Genomic DNA, 27,995 nt, shown 5'->3' with positions numbered 1-27,995 from the left:
TGTTGAGTGTTGGACTTCAGCTCAGGTCACGATCTCATGGTTCATGAGTTCGAGCCCTACATCAGGCTCACTGCCGTCAGCCGGTTAGCACAGAGCCCGCTTTGGATCCTCTGTCCCCCTCTCTCTCCCCTCTCCCACTTGTGCTTTCCCCAAAATAAATAAGTATTTTTTAAAAATATTACTTCAAATGGCATTTTAAAAGCTTTTTATTTATTTATTTTTATTTTACATCTAAGTCAGTTAGCATATAGTGCAACAACGATTTCAGGAGTAGAACGCAGTGAAACACCTGCGTTGTATAACAGCAGATGAGCAGTGTATAACTGTATAACACCCAGTGCTCATCTCAAGTGTCCTCTTTAATGCCCCTTGCCCATTTAGCCCATCCCTCCACCCACAACCCCTCCAGCAACCCTCAGTTTGTTCCCTGTATCTAAGAGTCTCTTATGTCTTGTCCCCCTCCCTGTTTTTATATTATTTTTGCTTCCCTTCCCTTCTGTTCATCTGTTTTGTATCTTAAATTCCACATATGAGTGAAGTCATATGATGTTTGTCTTTCTCTGACTAATCTCACTTAGCATAATACCCTCTAGTTCCATCCACGTTGTTGCAAATGGCAAGATTTCATTCTTTTTGATTGCAAAAACTTTTTATTTGAAATGGCCTGTTGCTAGTGTATAGAAATACCATTGTTTCTCTGAATCTTGCAACTAGAACTCATTAGTTCTAGTGGCTTTTTAAAATCTTTTTTTAACGTTCATTCATTTTTGGGGAGAGAGAGAGAGAGAGAAACAGAGCGTGAGTGGAGGAAGGGCAGAGAGATCTAGTACCTTTTTTGTGGATTCCTTAGGATTTTTCACATACAACCCCATTTGTGAACGAGACAGTTGTGTTTCTTCCTTTCCAGTCTTCCTTGCCTTATTGCTCTGACCAGCACCTCCAGAACAATGTGAAAGAGACATGATGAGGGTAGACATCTTTGTCTTGTTCCTTACCTTCGGAAGAATATATTCACCATTAAGTATGATGATAGCTTTAGGCTTGTTTTCTGTATGCTTTGGTATCTTGTTAAATCCTGCTGTGACTCAGAACATGGTCACTGTAAATATCTCACATGTGAATGAAAAGAACATTATCTATCTATCTACCTATTGAGATCTCCTACATTTTCTCATTTTAACACTTCCCCACATCTTATATGCGTATTACATTAACATCTTAGAGTTATATCACCCCAATAGATCATATATATATATATTTTTTAAAATAATTAACTTTGTTTACATCTTGGAAAACTTTAGTTATCAGTATAAAAAGGCTTCCTCATTCTGTTTTCTTCCTCCTTCCTTCTGAATGCCATTAGGTGGCATTTCATCATACAGATGGACCACACTTGACTTAACCAGTGTATCCCACTTTGAAGGGTATTTTTTGTTTTGGGAGTTTTGTTTGTTAATCAGGAAGGCAAATTTCTCTCTCTCTCTCTCTTTTCCCTTTTCTTCTTCTTTTTAACCTTTTGACCCCTTTCTCTCATTTCTCCCACTCTCCACTCTTGCCTCTGGCAGCTATCAGCAGTCTGTACTCTGTGTCTAGGAGCTTGGCTTGTTGTTGATGTTGTGTGAGACTCCACATAGAAAGAGAAGCATAGTATTTGTCTCTCTCTGACTTATTTCACTTAGCATAATGCCCTCAAAGTCCATCAGTGTTGCAGTAAATGGCAAGGATTTATTCTTTTTTTTTTTTTTAACATTTATTTTTGAGACAGAGAGAGACAGAGCATGAACGGGGGAGGGGCAGAGAGAGAGGGAGACACAGAATCTGAAACAGACTCCGGGCTCTAAGCTCGCAGCACAGAGCCTGACACGGGACTCGAACTCACATACTGTCAGATCATGACCCGAGCTGAAGTCGGACGCTCAACCGACTGAGCCACCCAGGCGCCCCAGGATTTATTCTTTTTGATGGCTAAGTCACATTTCTTGGTATATACCACATTCCATTGCATACACCACAATTTCCTTACCCATTCATCCATCGATGGACAATTAGGTTGTTTCCATATCCTGGCTATTGTAACTAATGCTGCAAAGAACATGAAGGTCCATGTATCCTCTCGAATTAGGGTTTTCGTTTTCTTCTGACCAATACCCAAATGTGGAGTTGCTGGATTGTATGGCAGTTCTATTTTTAATATTTTGAGAAAACTCCATAGTGGTTTTCAGAGTGGCTGAGCCAATTTACATTCCCACCAGTGAGGCACGAGGGTTCCCTTTTCTCCACATCCCCGCCAACATTTACTATTTCTGGTCTTTAGCCATTCACGTTATAGCCATTCTAACAGGTATGGGTGGTATCTCACCATGGTTTTGATTTGCACTCCCCTGACGATTAATGATGTTGAGCATCATTTCATGTACCTGTTGGCCATCTGTATGTCTTCTTTGGGAAAGTGAAATTCCATTGTATGAATATACTACATTCTGTTTATCTATTCATCTGTCGAAGGAGGTTTGAGTTGTTTCCACCTTTTGGGTATTATGAACGATGTTGCTATAAACACTCACGTACAAGTTTTTGTGTAGACCTAAGTTTTCAGTTCCCTTGGGTATATACCTAGCAGTGGAACTGGGTTATATGGTAACACTATGTTTCCTTGAGAAATCACCGGATTGTTCTCAAATTACTGCACCATTTTACATTTCCGCTGGAAGTGCATGAGAATCCCAATTCCTCCACATCTTCACCAACACTTGTGTGATCTGACTTTATTTTAACCTTCTTACTTTCCAATTTTTCTTTTTCCCTACCTCCTTCACTCACTTCTCTATTTCCTCCCCTCATTTGGACAAATCTTCAGAATTTCTTTTCTTTTTAAATATTTTTTAACACTTATTCATTTTTGAGAGACAGAGAGAGACAGAGCATGAGTGGGGAAGGGGCAGAGAGAGAGGGAGACACAGAATCAGAAGCAGGCTCCAGGCTCTGAGCTGTCAGCACAGAGCCCCATGTGGGGTTCAAACCCACGAACCACAGGTTCATGACTTGAAGTCAGACACTTAACCGACTGAGCCACCCTGGTGCTCTTAACTCTTCAGAATTTCTAATATTACTGAGACCCTAAAATAGTTCCATCCAGGAACCCTTTCCCTTGTATTAGATCTTAAACTTCTGCATGAAGTCGCTACCAGCCTCTAACTCATTTCTACTATGCGCATTTTTGGATTTCTAATCCTCAACAGCCAAGCCCCCATCTAAATGCACTGCACCCCATCAGTGTTTCTGATCTCAGGGTTTGAAAAGAATCTTCAAAGTCTCTTAGTCTTGTTCATTTTATGAAAGAAGGATGTGGAGAGAAGACTGAATAAAAAGAAGGTGGGAAATAAGAGAAGGGAAGCAGAGGGAGGAGACAGGAGGGAAGCACCAAGCTTATGCCTGACATTTTACATAATCTTATTCAAATCTCACAACGACCCCAAAAGATTGGTGTTACCTTTCCCGTTTCAAAAATGAGGGGACTGAAGCGAAGAGAAGTTAATTATTTTGTTTGAGGTCCCCCAACCTGTGAGAGTCAAACTTAGCTACTTGCAACTACAAATCCTGTGATCCAGGAAACTCGAATTTCGAGGAGAATGACCCTCATGGGTGTATGATTACCTTATCCCTCGGTCCTGGGACAGACATACCCTGGATGGACCACGGCTCCAGCAGTGAAGGGGGATTATTAGGAGAATAACACAGTGTCTTGTTTCTGAAGGGAAGTCAGTGCTGTGATGGGAGTAGTTTTGTCTCAAAGGACAAGAGATGCCTCTGGCTAGGAGAAAATAGGCTGGGAAGTATGTCCCTCCAGCAAGGTTATGGTATTTGTCACCTGGAAGGAACTCCAGAGTTAGATATGTGAGACAGTATAGAAAATTCCAGTTGAAAACTTCAGAACATGGGTTACCTCAGAGCAAAGGAAGCTACTCATTATTTCTACAAATTATTCAAAGAGCAGTAGCGGGTGCCTGGGTGGCTCAGTTGGTTAAGCGGCTGACTTCAGCTCAGGTCATGATCTCACAGTTCGTGAGTTCGAGCCCCGCATCAGGCTCTGTGCCAACAGCTTGGAGCCTGGAGCCTGCTTTGGATTGTGTGTGTGTGTGTGTCTCTCTCTGCCCCTCCCCTGCTCGCACTGTATCTCTCTCTCAAAAATAAATAAGCATTAAAAAAAGATAAAACAAGAGCAGTAGCAATTTTTTTTTTTTTAAGTAATCTCTGTGCCCAAGGTGGGGCTCGAACTCATGACCCTGAGTTGCATGCTCTACTGACTAAGCCAGCCAGGGACCCCTTATGTATTTTTAAAAAATATACAAGGTAGGGGCGCCTGCCTGGCTCAGTCACTGGAGCATACAATTCTTAATCTCAACGTTGTAAATTCGAGTCCCACGTTTGTTGGGTGTAGAGATTACTAAAAGATGAAATCTTAAAATACGGGATATTCATTTCCTCTTCCCCTTTTAGTTAAATGGTAGTGTATTACCTTAGTTTGGCAATCCTGCTTTTTTCCACTGGATATCATGTCATAGCAGTACATAGAGGTATTTCTTACTTGTTTTTAGAGCTATGTACTGATTCTAGTATGTGAACGGGTCCTAGTTTATGAAAGCATTCTGTGATGGATGATTGTTGAAGTTGTTTCCACTTTTTTGGTTTTGCAAACAGTGGTCACTGAATAACCTTATGTATCTTTTTGTATTTTTGTCAGTGGATCTTTAGGCTTGAGGCCTAAAAGTGGGATATTTGGATCGACAGGTTAATATATATGCAATTTTACTAGAAAGTGCCAAATTCCCCTCCCCCTGGATTATACCATTTTTGCGTTCCCACCAGCAAAAAATTAAAGTGTTCCCTGACTGCTTTGTCAACACGCTTTGCTGTCTAAACTTTTAGATTTCTGCCAATCTGAGAGTTGGGGAATAGTATCTTCGTGCAGTTTTCATTTGCATTTCCTTTAAGTGTGACTGTACATCTTTTCACATATTTAAAGGTCCTTTATTTTCATTATTGTGTGTGTGTGAATTGTGTGTGTATATCTCCTGTCTATTTTCCACAAGGTGATGGTTTTCCTTTTCTTCTCCAAGTGATGAAGCCCTTCGTATATTTATGAAGGATACTGATGGTGATGTGCTGAGAGCCCGCCTACAAGCACCGATTGTTAAATCGTCAGGAATTTTGTGACCCAGCTGATGTCACATGGGTGCAGGTGAGCGCATTTTGGCAACTTAAAATCTACTGTGGTGGGAGGGTTTACACCATGGCAATTGGCAAAGACTGAACCAGGAGTCCTCCTTGCTCTCCAGAACACAATCAGACAACATTAATCCTTTGTAAGTCGGAAATACCTATCGCAGTTTTTAACTTGTCTTTTTATTTTGCTTATGATGTGTTTCGCTAACGCAAAAATTTTACTGTCACTGTTGTTTTGTATAGTCCAAATTTCAGTCTTTTCCTTAATTGCCTCCGGATTTTGAGTTCAGGAAGTTTCCCCAGTTCCTTAATTATGGAGGAATCCGCTCTTACTTCCTTCTCGTAATTATACAGCTTTGTTTCTTTAAAAAGTTTTTAAATCTTTGACCCATCCGGAATTCATCTTGTGTAGAGAAACGGATATGACTGTCTGGCTATTTACCCCAATACTATTTACAAAGAAGGACTTTTTCCTCCATTGATTTCAGATGCCAGCTTTATCACATATTCAATTTCCAGATGCAATTATTTTTGGATTTTCTACTCTGTTTCATTGATCTATGTATTCATGTCCCAATACCATAATCTTATTGTACAAGCTTATAATGTTTTTTTTAAATTGTTTTAAATGTTTATTTACTTTTGAGAGAGAGACGGAGTATGAGTGGGGGAGGGCAGAGAGAGAGAGAGGGAGACACAGAATCCGAAGCAGGCTCCAGGCTCCGAGCTGTCAGCACAGAGCCTAATATGGTACTCGAACCCACAAACCCTGAGATCATGACCTAAGCCCGAGTCAACCACTTAACCGACTGGGCCACCCAGGAACCCCAAGTCTTTTATGTTTCAATGACTGGTAGGGCTGGCCTCATTTTCTTCTTTCTCAGAGCTTTCCCAAATATTCTCATTGATTTAATTTTCCAAGGCTCCTTCTTCTGTTGCTTTTGCAAAGTGTTTTAAAAAAAAATATGGGCTTGGGCCACCTGGGTGGCTCAGTCGGTTACCGTTCAACTTCGACTCAGGTCATGATCTCACAGTTCATGAGTTCAACCCCGCAACGGGCTCTGTGCTGATAGCTCAGAGCCTGGAGCCCGCTTCGGATTCTGTGTCTCCCTCTCTCTCTGCCCCTCCCTCACTCTCACTCTGTCATTCTCTCAAAAATAAACAAACATTTAAAAAACAACAACAACAACATGGCCTTGTATTTTCTGACTTCTGCCTCCTCTGTAGGGTCCATAACCCTACTTTAGTTGAGACCTTCTCTTTCTTTTTCCCCTGATGTTCTTGTCCTGGATAAGTTGAATTCTACTCACAGACGTTTCCTCGGACAGAAAGCATTATGTAAACTTCATCTAGCATTGTGAATCACTAATTCTGTTCCTGAGTAGCTATGGGATCTGGGGGCAAAACCATCTCCAGATTTTTTCAACTATACATTGAAAATAAAAAATAACCTATTTCATAGGGGGTTTGTTTTGTGCAATTAGAAATAATTTTCAGGCAGTTCTCAGTCCTACCTGTCAGGAGAATTTGACTCACTTAATTACTCCCTCCTTGGTACACAACTGGCTGACTTCCAGCTGACCCCACACTCACCCTAACTTACCTTCCCCCTCAGGCTCCCTCAGTGTTGCCTCCTCAGCCTAGAAAGTGGGGGGACTCCAGAACTCAGACTTCAGACCTCTTCTCCTCTCATCTAAATTCACTCCCCTAGTGAGTTTATACTATCTTCAGAATTTAAAGGATGACTCCCGGGGGCCTGGGTGGCGCAGTTGGTGACACGGTTACACGTCAGATTCTTGGTTTCGGCTCAAGTCATAATCCCAGGGATGGAGCCCGATGTCAGGCTCCTCGCTGAGCACGGAGCCTGCTTGGGATTCTCTCTCTCTCTCTCTCTCTCTCTCTCTCTGCCTTTCCCCTGCAATCCCTCTCTCTCTCTCGCTCTCAAATTTAAATAAACATTCCCAAACTTTGTATCTTCAGCCCAGACCTGCACTACGTACTCAAAATCTGTACACCTAACTGCTTCCTTATCAACTCCCACTGGACGTCTCAAAGATATTACCAATTTAATGTATTCCAAAACAACTCTAATATTCTCCCCCAAACCTGTTTCCCTTACGGTCCTCCCAATCATCTCAGTTAATGACAATTCTGTTCTTCTAGCAGCTGGTGGGGGGGGGGGCACTTTTTGTCCACTCTCTAATCCACCTATCCCTGGGTTCATCCATGTGGCCACAAGTGGCAGTGATGAGGTCTTGGACTGGTGGGGGTTCGGAGTTAACAGCCAACAAAGAATTCTTGAGACGTCTTTGGTGCAAAAGTGTGATTTTACTGGGGCGCCTGGGTAGCTCAGTCAGTTAAACGTCCGACTTTGGCTCAAGTCATGATCTCACAGTTCGTGAGTTTGAGCCCCACATCGGGCTCTGTGCTGACAGCCCGGGGCCTGGAGCCTGCTTTGGATTCTGTGTCTCCCTCTCTCTCTGCCCCTCCCCTACTCATGCTCTGTCTCTCTAAAATGAGCAAATGTCAAAAAAATTTTTTTTAATTTTTTTTTTTAAATGGCCATTTTATTAAAGCACAGGGATAGGATTCATGGACAGAAAGAGCTGCACGAGGGTTGTGCAGAGTGACCAGTCATATACTATGGAGTTGGGGAGACAGAGTCAAATAGGTGGCCTCCAGAGGGACTGGGATGTGCTAAGGAGGACTCCCAGGACACCTGAGGCCTTGCTGTCTTCAAGCAAAGGTGGTTTTCCCTCTAGTAAGGCATTAACATCAGGACAGCAGGGGGTTTCTGGAGAAATGTTCTACTCTGTATGTGCCTCAAGTATTTGCCAATGGGCTGCAGGTTATAAGGAAGTTTAATCTTACCTGCCATTTCCTTCTTGCCTTTGTTCCCACATCACTGTGGACGGGAGGGTGACGCTGGGGCTCCAGGATATGAGGTTTCTGGAGATTAGGCTGTTGATAAGATTGCCTTTTTCTTGGAATTTACTAAGATATTTGTAAACTGATGGAGACTCCCGTCAGCAGGACTGGGGTCTCCATCAGTTGACTATTTGTTTTCTTTCCTCCCCTTTGTCCTTGGGCAGCCAAGGTGCCTGAGGAATGCCACCAGTATCCAACCTGGGGTGGGGGGGGGAAGGAGGGGGGTGATGCCAGCTTGTGCTTCCCCCTCGGCTCGCCTGAAGCTCCCTCATCACCAGCTCAGCTTTTCCAGGCCGGAATGACTGTGACGGCCCGGCGTCCCGCCATAGGGTCCATCTCAGGCTTCTTCAGACCCTGACTTCTGCAGGATTCCTAGAAGGCAAGCCCCAGCACACAAGCCCTTCCTGAATCTCTTGTCCACGTACATCCTCTGAGGTATTACCGTGAACTCAGAGCCCTTACCGCACTAGGCCCTGCGAATGCCTATGTATGGAGAAATGCCCGTGTTAGGCCCAGCGGCCCAGACACCTCCCACAGCTCGGCACTTACTTACTCATTTGTCATCAACGAACTTTAGCAAAGCTGCAATTAGTCGACAGCTTTGTGGGGCCTGTTGATGTGACCACAACACTCAGCTTTTTTTCTCCCCAATGACAGGATGATTCCTCTGCTGTTTTGTTTGTTTGTCTAAACATTTTTTTTTTTCTAAGCCAAACTTCCTCAAGATTTTCTTTTAGGGCCCTTTTGCAGCTAAAAGCTCAAATGTTCCCGGCGTTGGAGATTAGAAGTACTTTCTCTACACCTTCAGGTTTTCTAGTGTTTCCCCACTTGGACTTGTGCAGACTTTTCCCTTCTTTTGTCACTTCTGTTTTGTAAGTTTTCCACTCCTTTCGTTTGTGTTCTTTTTCCTTACGTAATCCCTTCCTTGGCTTTCCTTGGGTTATTTTGATGGCCTTTTTCTAACTACAAGAACTGAATGTGTAAGTCATTTGTTTTCATTCTTTTTTCTTTTTTTTTTAATTTTTAAATGTTTATCTTTGAGAGAGAGAGAAAGAGAGACAGAGTGGAGTGTGAGCGGGAGAGGGGCAGAGAGAGAGGGAGACAGAATCTGAGGCAGGCTCCAGGCTCTGAGCTGTCAGCACAGAGCCTGACGGCGGGGCTTGAACTCACGAGATCATGACCTGAGCCTAAGTTGAACGCTCAACCCACTGAGCCACTCAGGCGCCCCTGTTTTCATTCTTTCTTAATCATGAATAAATATCACAACCTATTCAATGTCTTTCTTTCTTTCTTTCTTTCTCTTTTTCTTTCTTTCTTTCTTTCTTTCTTTCTTTCTTTCTTTCTTTCTTTCTTTCTTTCTTTCTTTCTTTCTTTTTCTCTCTCTCTCTTTCTTTCTTTCTTTCTTTCTTAAAATGTTTATTTTTGAGAGTAGGGGAGGGGCGGGGGGTGGGGGGGGGGGAGAAACAGAATCTGAAACAGGTTCCAGGTTCTGAGCTGTCAGCATAGAGCCCAATGAGGGCTCGAACTCATGAACTGTGAGATCAAGACCTGAGGCAAAGTAGGATGCTTAAGAGACTGAGCCTCCCAGGCGCCCCATCTAAGTGCAGTGCCTCCAGCCCCCCAGCCCCCCAGCCCCCACCCCCGCCATCCAGTCCTCCAGCTCAGATACACTTACCCTGTGGCTGGCATTGTAGTGGACACATGTTATTTTAACAACTCATGCCAATCTTCCAGGCCCATGTTACAGGTGAAATAAGCACTCAGATGTCTGTCTTGTGATGCCTGGCTGACTCAGTCAAAACAGCATGCAACTCTTGATCTCAGAGTCATGAGTTCGAGCCCCACCTTGGGTGTGGAGATTACTAAAAAGAAAAATAAGTAAACTTAAAAAAAAAAAAAGTCAGTCTTGTGTTTCCATTCCTGGAATAGAAATATTTGAACAGTTTTAAGGCTTTGCCCCCTAACCGTGCCTTCCTCCCTCTGTCCTCTAACTCAACACCCAGAGCAAATGCCATCTCTGCAAAGTAAAGGTTCCTAAAGCACTGACCACCTGATATAACACAGCCTCCCTCCACACTTTCACACGTTCTATTTTGTTCCTAACACTGATCTCAAATTATCTTGCTCGTTTGTTTCCTTGAGACGACCTGCCTCCACCACTAAACTTAAACTTCCAGGAACAGAAACTAGGTGTTGTTCAACACCGCATTGCCGAGGCTTCACTGAAGAAATACCCATGGCATCAATGCGTTGCCGAAAGCAGAGAATGGAGCTTGTGCAGGAGCCGGCACTTCTAAGACTCCGCTAAAAGTAACAACAGCTACTCTTGAATCTGAAAGCGTGATCCTGGGAGATCAGAGGCACCCCTCCACGGCTGGGACTCAGGGCACCTCACTGAATTTCGGCTGGGTGTCCCCTCCTGTGGTGGGGGGGAGGAAACGAGCCTAGTCACCCATTGTGATTCTACGCACAACAACGTACCTTAAAACCTGCGCGAAAGCAAGTGGGGAGGAGGAGCGGTCGCCCGGCCGCAGAGGAGGGGGGGAGGTGCAGGCTGGGAGTGGGGGAGGAGGGGACAGTCTGGAGACCCGGGGGAGGGGGCGAGGGGGCGCAGGGGTGGGGAGGGGCGCGAGGGAGGGCCGGGGCGGGACGGGCGCGGAGCTGGGGGAGGCCGAGGGCACGCGGGGGGGCGCCGACGAGACCTCCCGGGCCCCCGGCGGCGGCGGGGGCGGAGGGGGAGGGGAGAAGGCGCGGCGGCGCGCCGGCGGGGGTCGCTGAGGCCGCGGCGAGGGCCGCGCGGGCGGGGCGCGCGGGCGGGGGCGCCAGGGAGCCGCGGGGCGGGCGCTGGGGCCGGCCGGGGGCGGGCGGGGCGGCCGCGGTGGCCGTCGCCTCACTTCCGGGAGCGCCCGGGCGCCGCGCCCGCCTTCTGCCGGCCGGCCCCGCACCGCACACCGCACAACCGGGCGAGCGCGCAGCCGGGCCGGACTCCGCAGGGCGCGCGGCCCGGGCCGCTCCCTCCGACCATGGGGGCGTCGGCGCGGCTGCTGCGCGCGGTCATCATGGGGGCGCCGGGCTCGGGCAAGGGCACCGTGTCGTCGCGCATCACCAAGCACTTCGCGCTGAAGCACCTCTCCAGCGGGGACCTGCTCCGAGACAACATGCTTCGGGGCACAGGTGGGAGCCCGGGCCGGAGCGGAGGCGGCGCGGGGTGGCCCGGGTTGGGATTTGCTGGCGGGGATGCGGGTCCTGCGGAAGCGAGACCCCCGGATACGGGTCCGGGTATGCGGGTGCAGGGATTACAGGCGCAGGGTCGCGGACGCAGCATCCCCCTCCCGCTGCCCAGCGGGGCAGATCTTAGCTGCTGAGCAATTGCGCCCCGAAGGCTCCAGCCTCCGGGGGCCGGGGGCCGCTTCCGGCGGGTTATTGGTGAAAGAGATTAGGGATTTAGGACGAGTTCGAAGTTCAAAGATCGAAGTAAACCGCTTGCTTGGTTTGTTAGAGAAGCACGTCCAGTTCCAGTCGCTGCTGCTCCCTCGGGTGCTGTGGCCTGATCTCCACGTTCCCTTTAACCTGGAGGACTGAAGTTTGACCTGAAGGGTTTGATCTTCCTTTTTTTTTTTTTTTTTTTTTTTTGTTACACTGGGATTTTCTGGTTCTGACGTTTCTTCCATAATCTGAAGGCCCGAGTATTTTTCTTAGGCTCGTTGTAGTCACAAAAATTGGCCTAGATCTTTGATACCCCAGAGATTTCTTAGACAGGAAAGCTATTCTTGTGCATAGTTATCGGAAGTTTCGTTTCTCGTGCCAGATAAATTCTGATAACTCAGTGCAAATCCAGTCAAACTCTATACAGTGGATGAGTTTTATGTCAGTGCAAATCATCTCTTAAGAAACCTGCTTCTATGTATTTATGTTTTATTTTTATTTACTTTCTTTTTAAAGTCAGCTCCACACCCAAGGTGGAGCCCAGTACGGGTCTTGGACTCATGACCCTGAGATCAAGACCTGAGCTGAGATCAGGAGTCAGATGCTTAACAGACTGAGTCACCCAGGCGCCCCAGGAAAGGTGTTTTTAAAAAGTCAGCAGTAGGATGAGTTTTTTTTCCTCAAAGGTGTTGACCTTTGTTTTCCAAAAAACTCATTTTGAACCCCCTTTTATTTTTTTAAAATGTTTATTTATTTTAAGAGAGAGAGAGAGTGCACGCATGCAATGAGAGCAGGGGAGGGGCTGAGAGAGGGGGAGAGAAAATCCCAAGCAGGCTCTGCACTGTCAGCCCAGAGCCAGTCTTGGGCCTGATCCCATGAACCATGAGATCAAGCTGAAATCAAAAGTCTGAGGCTTAACCACCTGAACCACCCAGGTGCCCCTGAACCTCCTTTTCACATTCATCTTTTTAAAGTTTTATCTATTTATTTTTGGAAGAGAGTGAGCAAGTGCTCGAGAGAGAGGGAGACAGAGAATACCAAGCAGGGCCACACTGTTAGCACAGAGCCCAGTTCAGGGCTGGAATTCACAGACCATGACCTGAGCCCTTATCAAGAGTTGGATGCTGGGATGCATGGGTGGCTCAGCGGGTTGAGCGCCCGACTCCAGACTAGGTCATAATCTCGCCGTTCCCAGCTTCAAGCCCCGCATCGGGCTCTGTGCTGACAGCTCGGAGCCTGGAGCCTGTGTCAGATTCTGTGTCTCCCCCTCTCCGCCTTCCCTACTCAAACTGTGTCTCTCTCAAAAATAAGCAGTAACAAAAAAAAGTTTTTAAAGAGTTGGATGCTTAGCCGACTGAGCCACCCAGGCGCCCCACATGCCCCTGAACCTGCTTTTAAAAAATTATAGAAGTACTGCCTACAGAGGTAAAAGAAGAATTGGAAAAAGGACAGAAGTACATGAAATGAAAAGTAAAATCTTCTCTCATTTCCTGCCTCAGCCCCATTCTTCACAGGGGAACAGGATCTCGTGTTTCCTTTTAGAAATGTGTGTGTAGGGGCGCCTGGGTGGCTCGGTCGGTTAAGCGTCCGACTTCAACTCAGGTCATGATCTGATCTCGCAGTCTGTGAGTTCGAGCCCCATGTCGGGCTCTGGGCTGATGGCTCAGAGCCTGGAGCCTGCTTCGGATTCTGTCTCTCCCTCTCTCTCTGCCCCTCCTCCGTTCATGCTCTGTCTCTCTCTTTCTCAAAAATAAATAAACGTTAAAAAAAAATTAAAAAAAAAAAAAGGAAATGTGTGTGTATCACACACACATACGTGTGTATAGGTATGTGTGTATATAGGTGTGTGTATAACCTACATATCTCTTATTTTATGAAATATGCAATCATACTGTGTATGTATTCTGCACCAGCGTATTTTCACTTTATATCTAGGATGTTTTTCCACATCAAAACATAAAAGTCTGTTTCATTCTTGTAATGCTTACTTAGGTATCTATTTGCTGAATATTAAGGTCTGTTTAATCCCCTGTTGATGAGCATTTAGCTTATTTTTAGGTGGGATTTTTGTCTGCTTCAAAATGCAGACAAATACGGGAAGAAAAACAACCACCTCAATGTTTTTAGTTCTCTTGGATTTCTCTGTTCAGCACCTAGTCTGGCGAATTGCTGTTTTCATTTTTCTCTTCTAACGTTGATCCTTTAAAACATACAAAATGTTTTGTCATTAGGTAAGGCTTCTAAATAAGGTTAAATTGCTTGGCCTGCTTGCCAAATGTTCTTGATGCAACATACTTCAGTAGTTAGGTAACAATAAACAGCCTCCAGAATGGCACACCAGTGGGGGTAAGGTTATCCACAGTAGGAAGGCATAATCCTTAAGGGGGCCTCTGGAAAATAACTGGAGCAGTGAGGTGTAACGATGTGTTTAAAGAACACCTTCAGCAGAGAGTTCAAGTTACCTTAATTTGTGAAAACATAAAAGGTTTTTTAAAGTTAAGTTTAAAGCCTTAATTGGCTTTACTTAATTGTAAACTTTTTTTCAAAATGAAGAAACATTGCTCTTTGTGTATCCTTAACATCCCTTGACGGGCCGGCTGTCCTCTTTCTGGCTCCACAGGGAGAAAGGAGGCTGGAGGGAGGGGAGAGGGCATCATGGGAAAAGGCGTCCAGCTTGCCTCAGGCACCTGCTCATTTTTAATAAGTCTTTAAAAAGGACAGCTCTTTACCAAAGAAAACAAAGTGGAGCTTAGGGAGGCATTCAGGAGACTGTTATTACAGATGTTCAGTATCTCAGGACTAAGAACATATTCTCAATGAAAATGTTTCTCTTCTAATAGTTTTCTCTTTGAATATTTCTCTCCTTCCTCTCCCTCTCTCTCTCTTTCTCTCTTTTGTGTGTGTGATTGGATCTTTCCCACAGGATCAGAGCCAGAAAAGAGGTGTTGTCTTCTATTGAAAAAAACTAGAAGTGAACTATACTTACCATAAAGGAAGAAAAACATGTCACGAGACTATACAAAAGAAAATTAAAATCCTCCTAATTACAACACCCAGATACAATTGTAATTAATCCTTTAGTGCCTTATGTGCTTTTTTCTTTCTCTTTTCTCTGTTGCATTTGTATGTCCAGCAAAACCTCGGTTTGCAAGCATAATTTGTTCCAGAAACATGCCTGCGATTCAGAGCACTCATATATCAAAGTGAATTTCAAGAACCATGGGTGCAGTTGTGATCATGGGATGTTTGGCATCATATACTACTCGTTTTGCAAGACCTCGCTCGTTTATCAAGTTAGAATTCATTAGAAATGTTTGCTCGTCTTGCGGAACACTGGCGGAACAAGTTACGTGCAGTCCAAGGTTCTATTGTATTTGCAGAATTGTTGCATTCTAAATGATTGTTTATATACCTTTTTTTCTCACTTACTTTGAGCATGCTCACATGCCACGAAGCGGTCTTAAGAATGATATATTTTTAACATTTCCCTGTTATTTGGACACTTATGTTGTTAACCATTCTTTGCCATAACAAATACCATTACGACTATCCTTGTACATGAATGTTTCGTAGCATCTCTGCCTATACTTGTGTCCTTCCAATAGCAAGTCCCTGTTGTGGAGTTTCTATAAATATGGTATTTCATGAGGGTGCTGTGTTTTTGTTTTTGTTTTTTAAGTTTTTTTTTTTTAATGTTTATTTCTTTTTGAGACAGAGAGAGAGAGAGAGACAGAGCATGAGCGGGGGAAGGGCAGGGAGAGAGGGAGACACAGAATCCGAAGCAGGCTCCAGGCTCCGAGCTGTCAGCACAGAAACCCACGAACCACGAGATCACGACCTGAGTGGAAGTCAGCTGCTTAACCGACTGAGCCACCGAGGCGCCCCGAGGGTGCTGTGTTTTATAACCTACAGCTGTCATCTATAGCTAAAGTTCATTTTTATTTTTTAAAGGTTATTTATTTTGAGAGAGATAGAGACCGTGTGAGCAGAGGAGGGGCAGAGAGAAAGGGAGAGAGAATCCTGAGCAGGTTGTGAGCTGTCAGCATGGAGCCCAACGCCAGGCCTGAACTCTGGAACCGTGAGATCATGACCTGAGCCAAAATCAAGAGTCGGACGCTTAACCGACCGAGCCACCCAGGCACCCCTATAGCTAAAGTTTAAAAAGTTTAAAATCAGCCCAGAGGATGTGATAAGGACCCTGGAGACACAAGACAACCTGTTGACAGTAGCAAACCTGTAGTAATGGTGGGCCAGCCCTGACCCTGGAGTCAGGAGACTTGAATCTGACCCTTAGACATTAGGCCAGCCTTCTCACTTAAAGATGAGAAACTGAGTTCAGGAGAGGTTGAAGAATTCGCTCATTAATAAACAACAGTTGCTGGGAGACCAGGATGAACACTCAGGTCTCCTCGAGCGCCAGTTAAACACTTACACTTATGCGGTATTGACATTCAAGAAATAATTTTAGGTAGACACGATTTTTTAATTTCAAAGTATATTTGAAAAGCAACTAGCACACCAAACCTTTACTTTTATGAACATTATAGTCTGTTCATTTAAAAAGCTGGGTCACTTTAGGGGTGCCTGGATGGCTCAGTTGGTTAAGCATCGAGCTCTTGACCTCAGTGCAGGTCGTGATCTCACGGTTCGTGGGACTGAGCCCTGCAGCGGGCTCCGTGATGGCAGTGCAGAGCCTGTTTGGGACTCTCTCTTTCCTCCTCTCTCTGCCCCTCCCCTGCTTACAGTCTCATTCTCTCTCTCTCAAAATAAATGAATAAACAAAAAAATAAATAGAGGCACCTGGGTGGCTCAGTGGTTAAGCATCTGACTTCAGCTCAGGTCATGATCTCACGGTTTGTGAGTTTGAGCCCCACGTGGGGCTGTCTGCTTTTAAATTTTTTTTTATAATGTTTATTTTTGAGACTGAGAGAGACAGAGCATGAATGGGGGAGGGTCAGAGAGAGAGGGAGACTCAGAATCTGAAGCAGGCTCCAGGCTCTGAGCTGTCAGCACAGAGCCCAACATGGGGCTTGAACTCACAGACTGTGAGATCATGACCTGAGCGGAAGTCGGAAGCTCAACTGACTGAGCCACCCAGGCACCCCCGGGCTGTATGCTATTAATGTAGAGCCCACTTCAGATCCTCTGTCCCCCCCCCCCCACTCTCTGCCCCTCCCTTGCTTGTTTTCTCTCTCTCAAAAATAAACATTAAAACATTAAAATAAATTAATAAAAGAAAATAAAAAGGAAATCATTTCTGGGGCACCTGGGTGGCTCTTGATTTCATAGGTGTGAGATTGAGCCCCACATTGGGCTCCACACTGAGTGGGGGCCTGCTTGAGATTCCCTCTCCAGCTCTCTCTGCCCCTCCCGCACTCTCTCTCTCTCTCACAATAAACTTAAAAAATAATTTCTATTATTCTTATTTTTTTTTCTGATAGAAAATTTATAAAATAGCCAATAGTGTAAATATGTACAAAAATCACTTATATCACACAGAGATGGCTACTATTTTTTGTTTAATATTTATTTTTGAGAGAGAATAAGCAGGGGAGGGGCAGAGAGAGGGACAGAGGATCTGAAGTGCGGCACCGACAGCAGAGAACCCGACTCGGGGCTCAAACTCACGAACCGTGAGGTCAGCCCAAGTCGGACTTGGATGCTCAGCCAACTGAGCCACCCAGGCGCCAGTGAGGACTACTATTAATGAGTTGCAAGTGGCTTTCCATTTTCTTTTTTCTGTCTATACATTTGCATTTATATATTTTTATATAATAGAGAATTTGAAATAGGTGTAGATTATTTTCCAATTCTGTTGACAATCCACATTATCATATGAGTGTGCTATCCAGAGGTCCTCTTTAGCGGTTTCCTAGGGGGTCTGGAATGGGATAAAACAAATACACCTGCTGATAGGTTTCATCTCCCTCCTCTGTTGTAGAAATCGGCGTGTTAGCCAAGACTTTCATCGACCAAGGGAAGCTTATCCCAGATGATGTCATGACTCGGCTGGCTCTACACGAGCTGAAAAACCTCACTCAGTGCAGCTGGCTGTTGGACGGTAAGTGGTGTTGGGAGCACCTCAGCTGTCCAGAGTGAGGAGCGTGGGCAGAGAAGGAGCATTTCGTGGCTATGGACGCACGTCTGGTGGGCAGGGGGCCTGAATGCCGCCATCCAGCACCCTGAAGACTTGGGCCACTCGTCTTCTCTGGACCTGCTTGTTCATCTGAAGGGAACGACAGAAGTGGACTACACGATTTCTGTGCTCCCTTTAGATGAGACTCGTTCCTTCCCCCTCCTTCGAGAATATTTTATGGTGAGGGAGGGTCACGACAAAAGGGAGAAGGAACGGTGGAGAGTAATTTACAATCCAGCTGTGAACTTTCCCCAGCAAGAGGTGTGGTGGAATCCTTGAGGGTAGGTTGATACTCGGGTCGGGGGGGTGGGAGAGAGAGAGAGACAGGTATTTATTTTGAGGAATTGGCTCACATGATGATGGAGGCTGAAGAGTCCTAAGATCTTCAGGGTGAGCGTGCAGAGACCCAAGAGAGCCGATGGGCGATCTGGCTCCAGTCCGAAGGCCAGCAGGCTTGACAGCCAGGAGGAGCTGGCCTCAGTTTGAGTCGAAGGCGGGAAAAAACCGAGGTCTCAGTCTCAACTCCAGGGCAGGCAAGCAGGCAGGAAGAACTCCCCCTTATTTGGAGGGGAGAGTCAGCTCTTTAGGTTTGTTCAGGTTTGTTTAGGTTGGGTGGCTTAGGCGAGGCCCACCCACATCAGGGGAACAGTCTGCTTCACATAGCCCGCTGACTTAAATGTTACTCTTGTCCCAAAACAGCTTCTCAGACACACCCAGGGTAACACTTGACCAAGTGTACGGATACCCCATGGTCCAGGCGAGTTGACTCACAGAATTAACCGTCATCCCAATTGCCCTACAGCTGTGATCAGCCTGCCTGGTATTCTTGCTTTGTTTTCGGACTGTTCAACATTAATGAATCCTCTTCCTTCTCTCCCCTCCTCCCCCACTCCCTTCCTCCCCTTATTCTTTTGTCATTGTTGTTGTTGAATTTGTAAAGGTTTTCCAAGGACACTTCCACAGGCAGAAGCCCTGGACAGAGCTTATCAGATAGACACGGTGATTAATCTGAACGTGCCCTTTGAGGTCATTAAGCAGCGTCTCACTGCTCGCTGGATTCATCCCGCCAGCGGCCGAGTCTACAACATTGAGTTCAACCCTCCCAAAACCGTGGTGAGTGGCTGTGGTGGCACTGGCCCAGCCTCTCACGGAGCAGACGGTCTCTGATTCCTCTTGCCCTCACAGACGGAAGTTCTGTGACGCCTGACCAAAGCTCCAGGGGGACGCTCTGGGGTCACTTGGCGCAGTGGACGAGTCCAGTCCACTCAGCTTGTTGGGAAAGGAGTCCCCAGGAGCGACAGGGGGCTTGGTACTCGTTCAGAAGTATTTGCGGATTTCCTACTGCGTGCCAGGCGGTGTGTTAGGAGTTGGGGTGATAAGGATTAGTGACCACTTGAGAGGGTTTGCAGTTGAGATTCCCAGTCTATAGCTGATTCATTCTGTGTACGTACGAAATTATTTAGAGGCTGGAGATGATCCTGGGGTCTCGTGGCCCTGTGCTGCAAAACGATCTATGTTTGGATTTGCTTCTGTTTACTGAAAAGCACGCTTTTGTGCTTGGTACTAGCATACAGATGTTTAAAAATCACTTAGCTGCTTATAAAACTATGCTTCAAAACTGAGATGTTTGGTGCCAGCCTCTCCTAACTCTTCCATAGGGCATTGATGACCTTACTGGAGAGCCTCTCATTCAGCGTGAGGACGATAAGCCAGAGACAGTTGTCAAGAGACTGAAGGCGTACAAAGCCCAAACAGAGCCGGTCCTGGAATATTACCAGTGAGTTTGTCGCTCTGCAGAGCTTCTCTTGCGTGATGAAACACCAAGTCGGTTTTCAGTTAACCCATGCTTTCCAGCTGGAATGCTAACATACCAGAAGATCCGGTTCAAACTGGTTTGAACGGTAAGGGGGAAATGTAGCGTGTGTAACAGAGAAGTCCCGGAGGTAGGCTGGGCTTCGGCCACCACGAGGTCTGGACAGAATGTTGGCGTTCTCCCAGCTTTCTGTGGGCTTTGTCCTTAGACTCCCCGCGTGCTCACACACAGTAGCCAGGAAACAGGCAGGGCGTCCTCTTTCACGGAGGGCTGAGGGGTCAGCTTTCCCCCCAGTGGACAAAAGCCCCACACGTCGTGAAGACTGCACCAATTTGAGCAGCCACTGTGGTCAGGGAGCACCTTGCACCGACTGTTTTAGGCTTAGGTGACCGCTCTTTCTGGAGCCGGCCCCTGCTTGGGAGGGAGGAGACTGGCCGGTCCCCACGTGGAGCTCGGAGTGGACCGACGTCGCCCGAACTCTGCTGGCAGGTAAAGGGTGGGCTGCCGTGAGCGCTGGGGCTGCGAGTCCAGGAATGCCCGCCACCTGTGCCACTGGAGGGCGCATGGAAGCTTCAGGCGGCTCCCTATCCTCCCCGCGTTTGGCTCACAGTCTTCGAAAGCTTATATTCTCACACAGTCCGCTCTTCAGGAAGTTCCTATCCCACAACACCTACGGGAACTCTCCTGGATAAATCTGTGAGCCAGTCTCCTTAGTCCGGCTTTCCCTCTGCTTCTGGAGGAGGGATCCCTCCCATCCCCTTTCCCTTCACACACGCACTACCTGAACGGTGCTTCGGAGTCAAGACAGCACAGTGTTGTGGTTGGAGCAGACTCTGGAGCCAGACTCCCCAAGTTCACATCCCCGCTCGTTGTTTATTCACCTGGTCTTCACCTCTTGCTTAAATGGGGGTAAGAATAGAGGGTCGAAAGGGTGAGTTAGTGTAACTCCTAGGATTGTGTCTGACCCATAGTAAACCCTGTGTAATCAGTGGCGTTGTTGTCATGGGGCAGGTACGCAGCGAAATCGGAAGCAGCAGTCTCCAGGCTATTCTAGTAGTACTTTCTGGAGGGCGAAATTACAAGGGCACTTCCTGGGGTCGCTGTTACCCATAACTCCATGGTTCCTAGAATGAGCTTGTCTCTTCTGGTTACCAGCTGTGCGTGTGTGGCCCCGGGCAAGGCATTCAACCTTTGTGGCACACATTCTCTGTGTCAAGTCAGAGCAATAGTAGATAGTACCTACTGTACAGGGTTATTAAGGGAACTGAGAGAATCCACATGAAGACTTCCCGCGGCCCTGGCACTAATAAATCACTCAGTGGTAGCTGCTATTATTATTCCCTCTGTTGACACCGTGCCAAACGTTGGTCCACACGGATCAAGGCCAGGCCCCCAGGAAGTTGTATCTGCCATATGTGGGGGAGGCTGAGAGCTGGGTAGATCGTGGTTACCGTACAACATGCTGTGTGCTGCTATCAGTCAGGAACCTAATTCACACTAACTTTAAGCAAAAGGGGAATGTATTGTAACCACAAGGTCCAACGATAGTTCCTGTGTCCAGTGTTCAGACAGTGTCCTCAGGCCTCGGTCACACTCGGCTCTACTTTTCCATGTTGGCGGCTTCGATCTCAGGCGGGCTGTCCCTCCGTGAGCCTCTCAACACCCCAGCTTATCTCCTACCAGTTGAGCTACTGAGCAGAAAAGAGAGCGTCTTTGGCAGCAAAAGCCCTCTGGTCGGCACTGATTGGCCCTGGTCACGTCCATTCTTGAAGCTGGGAAGTGGGGAGAGTCCCACCCAAATCGCATGGACCTGGTTTGGTGAAGGTGGTGTTTCCCAAAAGGGGTTTTGTTATTCACTCAAAAGTAAGCAGAAGGGAGAAGGCATTGTTGCTGAGCAGATAAGAATCCTGCGAGCCTATTCGTGGAGGTAACCACCCGTTACTTCTCTCCCAATGTGGGAAGAGGGGTCGGGAAAGCTGCAGAGAGGAAACATAAGGATCCAGGTCCCGGTCTTAGGAGATAAACCTGGCCTTTCCAGGCTTCCGGCTTTTGCTACCTCTTGCCATTAATTGAAGCTTTTCCTTCTAAACGCCTGCATACAGAACTAGGGCTGGACTTAACCAAAAACTAAGAGTGGTATATGGAATATCAATATGCGTTGATATTTTTATTTATTTTTAATTTTTTTTAATGTTTATTTATTTTTTGAGAGAGAGAAAGAGACAGAGCATGAGCAGGGGAGAGGCAGAGACAGAGGGAGGCACAGAATCTGAAGTAGGCTCCAGGCTCCAAGCTGCCAGCACAGAAACCCACGAACCACGAGATCACGACCTGAGCCAAAGTCGGATGCTTCACCGACTGAGCCACCCAGGTGCCCCTGCACTGATATTTTAAATACTGACAGTTGTATTTGTTTTTAAAACTCTTTCAGCAGTGGGACATTTACAGAGTAATTAGGTCTGTGTTAACAAACAGCTTTATGTTCTTACTCTTTAAAGGACCTACAGTTGAAGCAGGTTTTATTACATAGAAATTAAAAGGGCACATGTTCATCCAAGGTACAGCTTTAGGATTGTATACAATTGTATACAATAGGTGCCTGCACTTGTGCCCTCAGTAATTAACTCACTTGTAACACTGGCTTGATTCAGGAGGCCACAGCAGTGAAGAAGCTTGTTCTCTTGAAAGCTTGACAAGATGCCTGTCAATTTAGGAGGGCTTCTAATATGCAGAGACTACACTATTTGCATAGTGTCTTTCCTTAGCAGATGTTTCTTAACCAAGAAAACTGGGAATTAGTTAGTCTTAACTCTGGCCAATTGTATGAGGTATCGAGAGAGGAATGCTTTTGTCCCCAGGGAAGCCTCTGAAAACCAGGTGAAAGGTTGCAGAGGTACGATGATCCTGTTTTCAGGAAGAAAGCAGGGTTCAGCCTTGAAGACACTGTGTGCGTGTGGGTTGCAGGAGGAGGGTAAGCAAAGAGAGGAATGCCAGCATGTCTGGAGGGAGTCTGTCTTTTGAGGAGCAACCCTGGGATTCTGATCTCACCCCCAGGAGTAAACAGACACTGGCTGCTGGTCTGATGGCAAGCCAGACAAATCTGCCTGGGGAAAAATGGAGAAACACAATAGGAAGCTCAATAAAAACTTTGTATTCCCTTTTCCTCTAAAATGTGAAAGGATAGCACAGAGGAAGAAATAAAACTAGGCAAAAAGAAGGAAGCACAAGCAAGTATTAGACAGCAGTTTTGCAAGTGGGGAAGTAGACAGAGGCAAGGAAAGGTATCTGACAGGCCCCGTGTTGGGGAGCTACTCCGTGTGTGATCTGGGCTGTTACTTTCTAAACACACAGTTGTGTCAGTAACAAAAGGAATCTGAGCTCCAGAAAGGATTAAGTGAGCCAGTATATTTAAAACACTGAGCACATAATAAATAAGTGCTACTATTTTTCAAGTGACTGTTTCCATAAGCCAGAGGGCACAGCTGAAACTAAAATCTAGGTTTACCAACGCTAAGCCAATGCCTCCTTCTCTGGATCACAGATTACTTACTGAGACCCCTAAATCCACTTTTTTTTTTTTTTTAAGTAAACTCTACCCCTCAAGGGCTTGAACTCACCACCCTGAGATCAAGAGTTGGATGTTCTACCGACTGAGCCAGCCATGCGCCCCTCACATCATCATCTTTGAAGAATCACTTTGAGGGGTACCTGGGTGGCTAAGTCATTAAGCGTCTGACTCTTGGTTCCTGCTCAGGTCATGATCTCATGGTTCGTGGGTTTGAGCTCCGTGTCAGAACCTGCTCTCTCTCTCAAAATAAATCAACATTTAAAAAAAGAAAACAACAACAACAATCACTTTGAAAAAGCTCATTAGGAAGAGTCAGACCTGTGTTTTTCTGTTTGTCATCTTTAGGAAAAAGGGGGTGTTGGAAACATTCTCCGGAACAGAAACCAACAAGATCTGGCCCTATGTCTATGCTTTCCTACAAACAAGGGTTCCACAAGTAAACCAGAAAGCATCAGTTACTCCATGAGGAAAAGTGCATAAAACCAGTAAGATGAGCAGGGGCTCCTCGTCCGCAGCCTGCCATGTATGAGTTTTTTTGAAAATTGTATTAGTTTCAGTTGTACTGATTTTATTCTGGAAATTAAGGATATGTCCAATGACGAAGATTCATATTTCCGTCCAATGTGTTTTATCCACTTATCTTCTATGGGCATGCAATTAAAAAATATCGGATACGTCTTAACTTCTGAAAATTTGTCTAAAGGATAATTAAAAGAGCAATCGGAAATAACGTAAGTTTTGTTCAGAAGAGCAAGTGATACAAATTTTATTTTTCTGGAAAAGCTAATAAAAAAAATTCCACGTCACTCTGGAAAGTATCTCATCAGAGAAATTTGCATAGACTGTTGCCCAAAAAACGGCATCACTAGCATTATGGTACATGGTTTTGTGAGACACTAGGTCTATCAAATTCCAGAAAACAACTGGAAACGCGCATGTTTCAGGATGCAAATTCACTGCTGCCTTTATACTAAGAAACTTACAAGCATAGCCATTTTTGCTGTATTTATTTTGTCGTTAAACATACCTTCATTTTACTCAGAATTTTCAGTCTGCTATACAATTGTATTAAACTAGCATATAGGAAAATACTACTTTCCTATGACATGTTGTCTTTTGAGAATACGTGTCCTGAGGAAAATGTTAGAAAGTGACCCTACAAGTTCTTGCAGAAGCACCGAAGTTGAATTGTCCACAGAAAATGTCATTACAGTCTTATGTTTCTGGGTGTTACTCAGGCTAAGAAATATGTGCTACTTGCCAGAAATATGACCTACTTGCCAGCTTCTGATCAGTGTGTAACCTCTGGGTGAAGAGTAACCAGTTAAAGTACAAAAAGAAAAGCAAAGCCACGGCCCGAAGTGAAGTAAGCATACTTGGTCATCAGGAAGTAGGAACAGGTGTGCCTGGGGAGCATTCCCTTGACAGAGGGAACAATCCTAATTAGTAATCAGGTGTAACAATTAAGAAGGATTTACCTGAAAGGCTGAAAAGGACCGGGAAGGTAACTGCGTTTGCTGAAGTTCTTTGTTCATCAGAGAAGCGGACACCTCGCTTTCCCTGCTGCCCTGTCGTCTGGCAGGAGAACTGTGTTTGCATGCTGGGCAGCCATCTAAGAGTGACGACAATTTGGTTTCTTAGCGGGGCAGCAAGGATGCACGCTTCTGTCCTGTGGCCTGCTGGGAAGAGCGGGGCGATGAGGCGGAGGGGAAACCCAACCACATCTTCAAGGGCATATTTACTCTTCTTTTACCTGGTGCTGAGTCCAACGAAACGAGTCCTCGTACAAGCGGTTAACTGCCTGTGAACATTTGGCCCATTTTATTCCAGGCGCTTAAAATACACATGCCAGCAAGTTGTTCTTTATTCTGTAGGGAGAAACTCTTCTCTTTCGATTTTTAAAAATTCAATGTTAATCTTTCAGAATGGACCAAGGCTTTTAAAAATAGTAAGCATTTCTTTACAAAAGTTTCTACGATGCTTTATTTGAATGTTAATATTATGTGCTTTTTAAAACGGTTGGGAACTACTAAGCTTAGGAATTATCACTGGGTTAGCAGGTACATGAGTATTAATGTTCTACAATAAAAGTGAATTTTAGAACTGTGGGTATTACTCTGTGTCCAGCATTCCACAGGGCTGACTCCATCCCACCCTTCTGTTCTGCTGCCCTGATGTCTCCCGCACTTCCGAATTAGTGACTACTTTCTAATAATTGTCTTAAAATTAAAGCTGTGTCTGAAACCAGTACAGAGGCTGGTTTCATTTTAAGCTAGATCTCCTGCTGTAGTATTGCAGGCATACTGGACACACTTGGATTTGGAACTCAAAAACGGCAGAAGTACATGGCTATTGAAAGTAAGACCTCTTCCTGTGACCACTCCCTCCCCGCCTCAGAACACATAACCGGAAGTTTTGCACGTACATCCATTACTTTGGGAAATGCTCGCACTATTACTTTTTTGCTTTATTAAAGCAAATAAAGAGAACTTGTTTTACGCCGAGTTGATGTCATAGACCGTTCTGATGAAGACTGTCATTGTTGAAAAGCTCAGTGACCGCCTTCGTGATTTAAGTGCCACATGGAAGTATGTCCAGAGCTGAATGCCATGGTGAGGAGAAGCTACCATGCCTTAGTTAAAAGGCTGGTGAGGACGGTACCTCAGCCCACGACCCTGCGTTCTGGGGTACCCGTCGTTCTGGTACACCTTTCGCAAGCAGAATGTGCTGCGGGAAATGCCAATTGGCAACACCATCTGCAAATAGTCTCCATCTCTCTTTTGAGATGGGTTAAATACTGGCTCAAACTTTAAGCCCCAGTCCATAGCTGTTTTCCAGCCAGGTGTTTACAATGGCAAATATCTGAGCAAAATACCTGAGACATTCAACAGTCTGTGGCAAAACTTACGTTAACAACAGATCATGGTGATTACAGACCTGAAACTGCTGTTAGTACCCGCAACCAACATCAAGAATAAATTTGTATTTAAAACATGTTTGTAAGTTGTGTCTTCTCGTTGACAAAATAAATAGCTTTCTTAACTTTGCAATTCAAGATTTTGATTTTGGAAGTTACTAGTTTAAAATGTGTAAAGCACGGTAAAAGCCAATATGCTCAGTAGAGTGCATACCTGACTCCTTGTTTTTGTTTTTTTGTAAACTAACAATGACGTTTTCCCATATATGTAGCACTGGGTAAAGTTAAATTGTCATGCCAAATTGTATTTTGGAAGGATTTTACCCGAGGAAATCAATTTGATGATGTTTCATATTTTACCAAAAGACTCTTTAAGTGTTTGAATAGTAAACAGCAGGAAGAACCATGCTGTTTTAAGAAACCAAGTGAACGATCCAATCATTTTATCATTTTCATACTAAGAAAAAAGTTCAAATCTAATGCTTCAAGGCGTATGAGAATGGTTTTGACTTCACTATTAGATGCTAAGCAATTCATAATCAACATTTTATTCATGTTTGTAACCGCCCCCTCCCCCAACCCCCCGCCACCCCGCCATCAGCTTAAGCAAGCAAGCAAATACCTCTTCGAGGAGTCTGCTTTTCGGAGACCTGTGACATGGTAACAAACGTCCACTATGGAAATCAACGCAAAGGATTTTCAGGGTTTTAAAATGCGTATCACATAGATGCAAAACCGAAATGAACAGCCTTAAGCTTAAATTTGACAAGTGCATCTCTGTCCGGGATCAATTTAAGAACTGAAATACGTGACTGATTTTTGAGAATAGTAAACGGACATCTTTATTTTTCTCAAAAAATACCCCAAGGTTAACTTCAGGATCACTTTGTCTCAATCTACAGTTTTTCATCCTGTAAAAAAAATCCACTTATTAAACCAGATTCATGTTCTTTGGTCAGCCCGTTATTCTTTTTTTTTTTTAAGTCTATTTATTTTGAAAGAGAGAAAGAGAATCCCTGCAGGCTCTGGACCGTCAGCGCAGACTGATGTGGGGCTTGAACCCAGGAAACGTGAGATCATACCTGAGCAGAAATCAAGAGTCGGATGCTTAACCTACTGAGCCACCCAGGCACCCCATGTGAATTCACTTTTAATGTTTATTTATTTTTGGGAGACAGAGCGTGAGCAGGAAAGGGGCAGAGAGAGAGGGAGACACAGAGTCCGAAGCAGGCTCCAGGCTCTGAGCTGTCAGCACAGAGCCCGATGCGGGGCTTGAACTCACAAACTGTAAGATCCTGACCTGAGCCGAAGTCGGATGCTTAACCGACCGAGCCACCCAGGCACCACGTCATGTTAATTCACTTTTAAAGGGGGAACAGGACTGTTAAAGAACACTCAGTTTTCCTAAAGGTAAGTTATAGGACACTGTGAGCTTATTACACAAAATTTGAAAGAGCCCACTAATGGTGTAACTGGATGAGAATGTTACCCATCTCTATCTTGTAGAGAATAATTTTAAATTCGTATTCTCTGCACTACCATAGATAAAATGACACGGAGTTAGCAGGCAGTAAATGGAGTGGTAGCAACCCAATTAAAAAAAATCTTTTCTTAGAAGCTTACTTTTACCAAATGAAACAAAAGTCTTTGATGGATCCTTTCAGTCATCTGTTGGGACATTTCATCTGTCTGGACAGCCCACCAAAGTTCATTTTGAAATGTGAATTATCCCCTTGCTTAGTACAATCATTATTTCTTAAGAAACAGAGAAGAGGACATTTTTCTTAAAAGTAGTTTGTGGTACTAAAGCAAAATAAAGAAAAATAAAAAGTGTCAATTTACTGTGCTCAGTACTAACGTACTACTAAATATGTAAAAGTTAAAGTCTTTAAGTGCAAATTATGGCACTCCTCAGTGGTTCCCAGAATAAACCCAGTCACACTTACATACAAAACCCAGAACACTTCCCTTGGAATGTAAAAAA

The 27,995-nt window shown here is 45.2% G+C and overlaps 1 protein-coding gene and 1 long non-coding RNA gene across 4 annotated transcripts; one reads left to right on the top strand and one right to left on the bottom strand.

Moving 5' to 3' along the window:
- Positions 1 to 343: 343 nt before the first annotated feature.
- LOC106968147 (uncharacterized) lies at positions 344 to 10,887 on the bottom strand. 2 transcript variants are annotated; one of them, XR_008291313.1, is made up of 3 exons: positions 10,633 to 10,887; positions 9,827 to 10,013; positions 344 to 995 (listed from the first exon to the last, which is right to left on the bottom strand). It is a non-coding gene; the product is annotated as an uncharacterized LOC106968147 (long non-coding RNA). The 2 variants fall into 2 exon arrangements; XR_003414592.2 differs by lacking the exon at positions 344 to 995 and adding an exon at positions 9,586 to 9,699.
- Positions 10,888 to 11,037: 150 nt separating this feature from the next.
- AK3 (adenylate kinase 3) lies at positions 11,038 to 27,813 on the top strand. 2 transcript variants are annotated; one of them, XM_027041144.2, is made up of 5 exons: positions 11,038 to 11,325; positions 17,519 to 17,638; positions 18,654 to 18,826; positions 19,372 to 19,490; positions 23,440 to 27,813. In XM_027041144.2, exons 1-5 carry the CDS (start codon positions 11,175 to 11,177, stop codon positions 23,558 to 23,560), a joined length of 684 nt encoding a protein of 227 aa, XP_026896945.1. In that variant the 5' UTR covers positions 11,038 to 11,174; the 3' UTR covers positions 23,561 to 27,813. The 2 variants fall into 2 exon arrangements, with proteins under 2 accessions (XP_026896945.1, XP_053061310.1); XM_053205335.1 differs by lacking the exon at positions 11,038 to 11,325 and adding an exon at positions 14,098 to 14,642.
- The last annotated feature ends 182 nt before the right edge of the window (positions 27,814 to 27,995 follow it).

Source organism: Acinonyx jubatus, chromosome D4 (genome assembly GCF_027475565.1).
Source record: "Acinonyx jubatus isolate Ajub_Pintada_27869175 chromosome D4, VMU_Ajub_asm_v1.0, whole genome shotgun sequence".
Lineage (NCBI taxonomy): Eukaryota > Metazoa > Chordata > Mammalia > Carnivora > Felidae > Acinonyx > Acinonyx jubatus.
Note: the sequence above shows the minus strand (reverse complement) of the source record. Positions and strands in the feature narration are given on the sequence as shown.